The 10,549-nt window shown below is 35.3% G+C and overlaps 1 protein-coding gene across 1 annotated transcript; it reads right to left on the bottom strand.

Moving 5' to 3' along the window:
• Nucleotides 1–25: 25 nt before the first annotated feature.
• Nucleotides 26–10,441, bottom strand: LOC131969152 (solute carrier family 2, facilitated glucose transporter member 11-like). The gene is made up of 12 exons (XM_059330321.1): nt 10,421–10,441; nt 8,868–8,966; nt 8,474–8,634; nt 7,026–7,150; nt 6,805–6,934; nt 5,728–5,876; nt 3,967–4,154; nt 2,981–3,091; nt 2,124–2,225; nt 1,181–1,256; nt 309–436; nt 26–223 (listed from the first exon to the last, which is right to left on the bottom strand). The coding sequence occupies exons 1-12, from the start codon at nt 10,439–10,441 to the stop codon at nt 26–28; spliced, it is 1,488 nt and encodes a 495-aa protein (XP_059186304.1).
• Between the last annotated feature and the right edge of the window lie 108 nt (nt 10,442–10,549).

Here is a 10,549-nt window from a genome sequence, read left to right as displayed (position 1 = left end):
GTTTCACCTTTTAGCGTTTCACATGTTATAATTTAGTGGCAAGATCAATGTCAGTCCTTTCAATGTCAGCACTCACACACTTCTTGTAATTCAGTTTGTTGAAGTCCTCCATAATCTCTACCATCATCTTTCCTTTGGTCTCTGGGACAAAATATATCACAAATGCTGCACTGAGAACTGTGTAAGCCACGAAAATCAGAAAGCAGAACTGTCCGAGTCCATCCTGCACGCACACACATAAAACATAGTGTTAATTAATATAAAAATAGAGGTATTATATATATGCATTTTCACAGCAGGTATCTCACCACAATGTATTTGAACAACATCCCGACGAGGAACATGCCGAGCCAGTTGATAGTCCCGCTGATCACATAAGCAGCAGGACGCCAGGCTTGTAAGAAGAGGTCAGCACAAAGAGCCATAGATGTGCCAGCTTAGACAAGATTAAAGATACATTAACAACAAACAAAAACAGAGAAACAGTGAAAGGTAAAGCTGTGAAATTATTCAGAATATAGTGTACACTTTAAGTGATATTCATATTTTTGGTTTCCAAAAAAAACGTTGACCTGCGGCCGCACTCACAGCATCAAACACACACACACATGTTAACTAACTAGTGTTTGTGATGCTAAATGTGACTGTTGGTGTGTAAATATCTGGTGCAAGAAACAGAAAATATAAATAAAATATAAAATGCTCCCCTAGGGAGGAGGCTACGCCCACTGAGCAGACAGGAAGTGTTGATGATGTCATATCGCTGTGAAGCGAGGCGTCGTCTGTTTATCATAATATCTATAAATGTGTAGATCTTTGTTTTGACTCTGCAGAGGGACTCAGGAGGCTGATGACTAAAGAAATGATTATTTATCAAAGAGGAGTTAACATGAGTACACAGACTGTGTTTCCGTATCGGCTGAATATTTAAATTAGATTAAATTCGATTAAAATAAATAGCTAGCACCATTTTCTAAATCCCCAAAAAGCATTTTTCTGCATTTCATGTTCTTTTCCAGGTGAAGCAGCTGACAAACTGTTTCATTCTGTCAACTTCCTGTTTGTGTGAAATAAATAAATCAGCTGTTTTTTCATCACAATAAACAACAACAAACAAAAACATATACGTATTATATACGTTTATTTATATATAGTCATGTTGCGAGCAACAAAGACTCACCAGGTCCAAATCCATAGATGCTGATGACACAGAAGATCAGAGCAATGTTCACATAAGGGATCCATGAATTCAGATCCTGAGTGAAAAAAAGAACATTTATATTTGATCCTCCACAGCAGTAGTTCTCAACCTTTTTGAGTCGCGACCCCCAATTTAACATGCATGTTGCCGCGACCCCCACTCACTGAACAGAATCTCACACTCACAGTTCAGATCACCCAAAAAAGAAACAAAATGACCAGAAAAAGGAAACAAAATGACCAAAAAAGGAAACAAAATGACCAAAAATGACACAAATTGACCACAAAATGATCCAAAAAAAGACACAAAATGATCAACAAAAGACACAAAATGGCCAAAAAAGACACAAAATGATCAGAAAAGACAGAAAATGACCAAAAAAGGAAACAAAATGACCAAAAAAGACACAAATTGACCACAAAATGATCAAAAAAAGACACAAAATGATCAAAAAAGACACTAAATGGCCAAAAAAGACACAAAATGACCAAAAAAAGACACAAAATGACCAGAAAAGACAGAAAATGACCAAAAAAGGAAACAAAATGACAAAAAAAAGACACAAATTGACCAAAAAAAGACATAAGATGACCAAAAAAAATACACAAAATGACCAAAAAAGACACAAAATGACAAAAAAAACAAACAAACACAAAATGACCAAAAAAAATACACAAAATGACCAAAAAAGACACAAAATGACAAAAAAAAAAAAAAAAAAACACAAAATGACCAAAAAAAGACATTAAGTGACCAAAAACACATTCACACATGAACACTTTAACACAGTGGAGACAGAGCTGACCTGGCGACCCCCAGAAATCATTACGCGACCCCAATTGGGGTCCCGACCCCAAGGTTGAGAATAGCTGCTCTGCATCACAGGGAGGAGAAAGGTGCTCTCTATGAGTGGTGTATTTACCTTAATGGACAGCATGACTGTGAGTGCACACATGGTGATGCCCATCATTAAATAGCCGTAGCCTATCAGCCTCTTTCTGCCGGCCTGATCTATCAAGAAAGACTGAGAGACAACAGACATGCTGAATAACGCCGACATATGTTGTTTTTCATCACACAGGACAATCTCTTTTAACCCATTTCTCTTTTGTTGTCTAAATCTTTTGAATTTTCCAAGTAATGCACTAAAGTATCCCAACATACAGGCAAGAAAACCCTCAAAATAATATCGCACAGAATATGTCCATCCTCAGACCAAACCCTCCCTGCAACAACACATGCACAATATAAATTAATAAACCACTGGGATCACAATGCAAGTTATATATAATTAATAATACATAAAGTATGCAAATCTTTTAAAATAAAGACCATGAAGAAATGGGATATAAAAGGTGTCCATGTTTTCCTAAATTTAGCTGATTTCTTCTTCAGTTTCTATTATGTATTACTCATTTACTCATTTACATTTACTTTATGAGCTTCATGGTTTGTTTGGTTGTTTTTTTTTTATCTTAAAGCAAGAATGCATTTATTTAATCAGTTATTTCATGAAAATATTATACAATCTAATCCAAATAATAATCTTTTTTTGTTTTGTTTTAAAAAAGAAAACTTCCTCCAAATCCTCCCCACAATTGTACTGAATATTAGTTTCCCCATAAAAACCTTGTCATATCATGTAAAGTGTAGGAACAGTTGAACTGGGATATAATTTTAGGACCATCTCAAACTCTTGATTTCAGACTCTTTTACTTCTAAGTTGCTTCTGTACTGTATTTCATGTTTCAGCTTCATGCTACTTGAAGAGATATTTACACAAATCATTGCGGTGAAGAGCTCTGTTGCTCCAGTACCAATAGCCAAGTAATGCATCTGGTCCTCCGGCACTCCAGACTCACGGAAGATGTCGAAGGCGTAGAAATACAGCTGTTTGAGCAGAACATGTTGTATGAGACAGCATTCAGTTTCTAGTGTTCAAAATAATAGCAGTCCAATGTGACTAACCAGATTAATCCAGGTTTTTAGTATATTTTTTTATAGCTACATGGCAAACAATTTACCAGTAGGTGCAGTAGATTCTCAGAAAACCAACAAGACCCAGTTCAGATCAGTTTGCATATGTCAAAATACTTGAAGAGGTCATGTTGCCTTATGCTGAAGAGGACATGGCCTTCAAATGGGTGTTTCCACAAGACAATGACCACGAACACACTAGTAAACCAGCAAAACCTTGGTTCGAAACCAACAGCATTGATGTTATGGAGTGGACCTTAATCCAACTGAGAACTTGTGGGGTGACATCAAAAATGCTGTTTCTGAAGCAAAAATAAGAAATGTAAATGAATTGTGGAATGTTGTTACAGAATCTTGGAGCGGAATAACAGCTGAAAGGAGCCACAAGTTGGTTGACTCCATGCCACACAGATGTGGAGCAGTTATAAAAAACTGTGGTCATACAACTAAATATTAGTTTAATGATTGACAGGATTGATAAATCCTAGAAACAAAAAAGTTTATACAAAATAGTTTTGAGTTTGTAAAGTCAACGGCAGACACTGCTATATTTTTGAACACACTCCTTTCAACTAATTGCCCAATTGCACAGCCTTAAGAGCTGCATATCACCAATGCTGGGTCTTGTTGGTTTTCTGAGAATCTACTGCACCTACTGGTACCTTGTTCGCCATGTAGCAATAAAAAATATATTAAAAACCTGGATTAATCTGGTTGGTCACATTGGACTGCTATTATTTTGAACACTACTGTATATTCACATGTGTTGAGGGGAAAGCTCAGCTTACAGCGTTGATGCCGCAGAACTGAATACCAGCACAGGGGATGATCAGAGTCAGGAGTTGCCATCTCACACAGCGAGAGCAGAGTACGTCCTTCACAGTCTTGGCCTTCTCTCCCTGAGCGCTCTCTCTCTCTTTTTGCATGTCATCCAGCTCCATCTTTAAGTTTTCCTCCTGCCACAGCCACTGCAAGGCTTTCACGTACATAAACATACACATCCTGGATCATACTGGAGGTAATCTGTCTATGCATGACCTGAAGTGACTCAAAACTGTTAAAGATACTATATGAAATTTTCAGGAAATCCTTGACTTCCTTGCCTCAACCAAAGGAAGATTTCTTTAAGAAATCACCCCAAATATACTGTTTATGGCAGATAGAAATTATGCAAACAGGCATTCTCGTCGGAATTTGGTTGGATCATAGGTTGTGAACATTTTCATTTTAGCTACAATAGTAGCTAAAATAAAATTCAAAATTGTGATATTTCTGTCAAAATCACTTTATTCTACATCTCATTCAAAGCATTACAAAAATAAACCATTTAAAATAACTAGATTCTGTTAAAAACATTAAATTCTGCGCTTCTAAGTGACACTATGAAGCCATGATTGATTCTGCTGAGACGAACGGTCACGTGACAAATCAGACAGCACAGCAGGCTTTTTACACAGACCAGAGAGGAGGGTTCAATGTGTACAGCATGTGGAGACCCTTTATTTCCCTCCAGTATTCATGACACTTGTCAGCACTTGGAAAAATGTATATATAAGTCAAATCTCAGGTTTTTAATGTTACAATTTGTTCACCCGTTGGCAATACAAGGTGATAACTGTATATTGAACCTTTTAGCTTAAAATAATAGGGAGAAAAACAGGCGTAGCTGAATAAGATGTACGGCACATGCTGCTGCAGGAATAGATAGACATTATCAAAAACAACACTAATGCAGGCCATCATTTATTTCTGCTACCATGGAGTCGACGCTACCACAACACTCATTATAAAGACAGCTTCTGTTGCCAGGCAATAAGATTTGTCAACAGTCTTTATTTTTTTTAGTTGGGATGAGGCGATCAATAGCAGATAGAAGTTGATTTCACAGTTAGGTGAGGCAGAAGACATATTGCATCCAAACCAAGGTAGTTGTGGATTTTTCATTAGTTTTAGTTTTAATTTCGTTGTGATTTTTTGTTTTCAAATTCAGTTAGTTTTAATTAGTTTTTAGAGTGAGTTTGCTAGTTTTAGTTTAGTTTTTATTTTTTGAAAATGCTTAGTTTTAGTTTAGTTTTTATTAGTTTTGGTGTTAGTTTTAGTTTTTTTGTAATGGGTATTTGCCTTCATTTCCTTTGGTTTATCCATCTTAGCCTCAATAAGGTTATTAACTCTTACAGTTCTGGGTGTTTTGTATTTTGGTTGAAGTGTAGACCTCCCAGTCTCAGTAAACATATTCACCATGTGTTCCTGCATGTTGAAATAGAAACACTGAATTATGAATGAAAAAAGTTGACAAAGACGAAAACTAAGGACATTTTCACTATAATTTTATTTAGTTTTAGTTAGTTTTGTAACCACACAATACAGTTTCAGTTATTATCGTTTTTTTAAAAACTCTAGTTTTTATTTTTATCTCAGTTAACGAAAATGTTTTTTCAATTTTAGTTTCCGTTATTTTGTTCGTTTTCGTTAACTATAATAACCTTGATCCAAACTTGTAAAAATGTCTTTGTGATGTTTATAATCCAGAGTCTGCTCAGTCCACTCACCTTTTTTGCAGCCTTCGGTGTCTCCTTTGTCAATGTAAAGGTATCGAGGTGCTTCCGGGAAGAAAAGCAGCCCCACAAACTGCAGGATGGCAGGAACACCACTAACAGCTAAGAGGTACGGCCACATTGCTTCTGTACCCATCATCTCTCTGACAGAGTGTAAAACAAACACAATCTGTTAAGTAGCAAGGAAAAGGGTGAGAAAGGTATTAAAATAGCTGAATGTGCTGCTCATCATGACTTATTAAGATAAAGTTAACAAGGTGTTACACATTGATCTGGAACAAGAAAAGGTTTTTGATCTTGCACTGCAAAAAAGGTGTGTCTAAAAACAAGATACAAACACTAAATCTGAGGGAAATTATCTTGCTGTGTGGACAGATAATTACACTTGACAAGATTTCTTGAATTAAGATTGTTAAATCTAGAAATAAGCATGTTGAACACTTAAAGTAAGAAATTATTAGTAACACTTTACAATAACCATCATTTATAAATGGTAAACAGATAGTTTATTAATGTTTAATCATCATTTATAAACCGTATATAGGCCATTTAGAATGATAAATACATAATTTATTAATGTTTAACTAACTAAATCATTTATAAATGGCAAATAGACGGTATATTAATGTCAGTTTATAGTTACTTTATCATTAACAAACAATTAAATTATAATTAATAGTTTTAGTTGCAATCATTTTAACATTTTTAACACCATATTAAGTATGTTAATGATTTTTGAAATGATTCATATACCTTTGAGAAATTGGTTGAAATTTTTTTAAGATTAAATATGTATAGCACTTTGTAAATGTTAATTATTGGTTTATAAACCATCTATAAACATTATTTAGTTGGTTATTGTAAAGTGTTACCAAAGTATTTCTTAAAACAAGATAAATTATCTAACACTTTTATTTCTTTTGGTGAGAAGCAAATAATTTGCAGTGTGCCAGGAGAGAATGACTGTAAATGGACAACTCGAAGGCCTAACTTGGTCCTTTATAAGTGAGTAAAATGTTGTTTTTGTCTGTCAGGGTTTTCTGTTATAGATAGTAATGTGTCAGTTCTTACTTGATGCCAATTATTTGACCCGTGACTTTTCCAAATGCCATGAAGATTGCGCCTGTGAGAGTCATAAAACCTCTGAGTTTCTTTGGAGAACTCTCCCCGAGGTACATGAGGTGAACACTCAACCCGAGACCTGTGGACAAAGACAGGATGCAGAGAAGAAGAGGAAAAAAAAGAATAATTAAAAAAAAGAAGGTAACACACAACATGTTGTCAAAACATACCAACGTTATATCCATAGAGAAATCTTCCCAGAAAGATCATCTCAAAAGACTTGGCCGTGCGACTGAACAGCATGAGAAGAGCAGCGACCATCGCCACAACGTTGTTGATCAAGAGAGCTTTTTTCCTGCCAAATCAAAAGGAAAACAAGATTTCTTTTTACAACTTTTAGGTTGCATCCACTTGATGTCAACCAGCAACATCTACTTCTATTGACATTTTGGGAAATGCAATTATTCTTGCTTTCCAGCTGAGAGTTTGCCAATAAGTGTACCCAAATCTTCAATTGTATAGATTAAATGTCATATAAACAGTACTAGCAATACTTTATCTGCTTTTTGGCTTTGAAACAGTTAACTTTTAGTTTTGAAAAAAACAATCTAACCCTCCTGTTATGTTCATTTCTCAGGAAGAACAATAAAGTCCATGGGTCAATTTGACCCGGGGCATGTTTAATTACCCAAAAGTGTCACAAAACCAAAAAATCCCTATAAACGTTGTCTATATTTCATGATTAACCACTACACCACCGTGTAGCCCTCTCTATTTATTTGCCCAAATTAATTCATTTATTTATTATTTTTCCTGATAAATGTCTTTAAGAAAGAAAACCTGTGAGATCAGATCAGATTAATGTCGGACTACAGGTAAACATTAATGTTTTTGGTTTCCAGTTTGCTCTGTAAACTTTTTTTTGGGCTCCAGAACAAAAACGTGACATGTCAGAGAGGTTTGAAAACTGCACGTGTCAGCAAGTAATAGTTGACTGTTTGATATTAATTAACAACCCTATCTAACCCCAAAGATGTAATTTCAGGTTATATAAAGTTGTAATTACTGTCTTTACGTGTGTGTGTGTGTGTGTGTGTGTGTGTGTTCTTGTATTTCCTACATAGTGAGGACCGGAACACATTTTTAACCAACAGAGTGAGGACATTTTTGCAAAGTGAGGACATTTCGGCCGGTCCTCACTTCTGTAAAGGCTTTTTTGAGATTTAAGACTTTGTTTTAGGGTTCGGGTTACAAAAAAATTATAATTATCTGACATTGTATTTTGTGGTTACAAAACTAACTAAAACTATAGTGAAAATGACCTTCGTTTTCATCTTTGTCAACTTTTTTCATAAATAATGAAGATGGATAAGAGAAAGGAAATAAAGGGAAAATTTACTGTGACCTCTTTTAATCTCCCACTCAACAAATACCCCATTACAAAAAACTAAAACTAAGGCTTTTAAAAAACTATAAACTAAATTAAAACTTACTGAATTTGAAAACAAAAATTCCCAACGAAATTAAAACTAAAACAAATTAAAAATCCAAAACTATTATAACCTTGGTAGGGAATTCACTATTACGATGAGGGTGCTCACAAAGATAGAAGTACAAGAATGTGTGTGTGTGTGTGTGTGTGTGTGTGTGTGTGTGTGTGTGTGTGTGTGTGTCTAACCGGCCGTAGGTGACAGGAAGGCTGCCGCTGTGAATGGCCCCGGCCCAGGCTCCCAGACTCAACACAGCCACGATGAAGGACCAGATGAGCTGGTTGGTGGACTTGTCCACTGGAACGCCGGACCTCAACAACCTTGTCTGGTTCACAAAACTCTTAATGTGCTGCAGAAAGGTCAAAGAGGTCAAGGTACATGTTAAAGTGAGCTTCCTGACCAGTGTTGACTGCTAGGACCACTGAGTTTTTCCTTTCTGATGGCATCCCAAACAGGGACAATTAAGACTATTATTAACAGGGAATTGCAAAGAAGGGAAACAAAATGTAAAGTGAGAGAGCTGTGCTCCAGTTCAGACCGCAAACCTCAAGTTCTCATGCATCCAACTAAAAGGAATCTCACCTCTGCTGGAGAGGCGATGACAGAAACTTGGATCCCGTACTGAAAGGATCCCCCGATCCCCAACACCAGCGACAGCAGGTAAAGTCTCCAGTACTGCAGCTGGAAGATAAAGAGGAAATTATCAATCAGTTACATCCCTGGTCTAACAGTAGATATTTACAACGACTGTTACACGTTATTTTAACCTGAACATGTTCACCTTGTTGTTCTTCTTGTTAAAATGGTTAAACTTTAACGATTCATTAGGGATAGTATAGCACAGCCAGTTATGGCCACAGCCATAAGCCAGCTGTTTTTTTTTCCTTCCACTGCATTTATTTGACCAATATAATAGTTACTTAATCGTGAAAATTCAATTTAATTCAACTTTTATTCAGACTCAGGGTCCAGATTAAGAACAACAAAACAAGAACAAACAAAACATTACAATACATAAAATAAGTTTCATACAAGTCACTATAAATCATCATGTTTAAAAAAGAAACATATATGAATTAATGTACTACAAGGAGACTATACCAGCTAACTAGCTATACTAGTGTTTCCACATGTGTTGGTAACATGTAGTGCTTAACCTTATATTTAATAAAGTAAAAAATAATGCTTTATTAGAATTAGCTCCACTTTGATCAACAGTAAAATGTCATTGCTAATATGAGACATACTAATAAACACTCGGTGATAATTTGATAAAGTACATTTTGCTAATAACAGTTAGATTATTTAAGTAAAGTGAAATGTTCACAGCAGGACTTTAACTTGTAATGGAGGATTTTTTTTATTTTGCAGAATTGGTGCTTTATTTTTGTGTGTGTAAATAATCTAATTACAGCCTCCACCACTGCATGTTTGTTCACTTCTGTTGCTCCATGCATTAACCATTCTTGCACTGAAATTTTGCACAAATTTGCAGGTAATCATAAATACTGTGGATCAAAGGTAAATAGAATATTTTTTTCCACAAAAAGCACTGCTCACTAGAGGTGTTAGAATATATTTATTGTGATATTATGTTTAAAAAAAAAAAAAAATCAATAGTTTACATGTAGAGAGGGAGACAGCCACAGACATTTTTTCTTCTTTTTATGCTGGGACAGTTAGATTGTATAAATTATATGTTGATTGTAATTCAATGATTGTAAATATTGCTTTCTTTTACTATTATTAGTTTTTCTTTTCTGTTAAATATAATCATTTATTGTAAATATTGCTTTCCTTATCTTGTTAACTTTTTTTCTGATGCTTGCTTTGGCAATATATACATTGTTACGTCATGCCAATAAAGCCAATTGAATTGAATTGAATTGACAGCTTGGAATAGTGTTATGATGTTCAATGTTACAGAGACTGTACTAAATGCAAATGATGTCACTTTTTTCACTCAGATTGTATACGTATGATGGTGCGTTCTTAATACTTAAACGCTTTCCTCTAAATTAGATTTAACATTTTAGAGCCTTGCTTACAGAATCGCAGGATGTCACAATATGCTGAGTTGCAACCCCAGGTTCATTATGCATATCACCAGATCACACGCTCTACTATTCACTTACCTTTGTTGATGAAAAATCCATTTTATTTTGCAGGCTCCCTGGATGCTGGCTGCAAAATGAGCAGCAGAGGGCTATCATATATATAACGGATGCCGCCTGAAGTTACACATCAATAGACTTTGGCTGCCC

Source organism: Centropristis striata, chromosome 3 (genome assembly GCF_030273125.1).
Source record: "Centropristis striata isolate RG_2023a ecotype Rhode Island chromosome 3, C.striata_1.0, whole genome shotgun sequence".
Taxonomy (NCBI): Eukaryota; Metazoa; Chordata; class Actinopteri; order Perciformes; family Serranidae; genus Centropristis; species Centropristis striata.
Note: the sequence above shows the minus strand (reverse complement) of the source record. Positions and strands in the feature narration are given on the sequence as shown.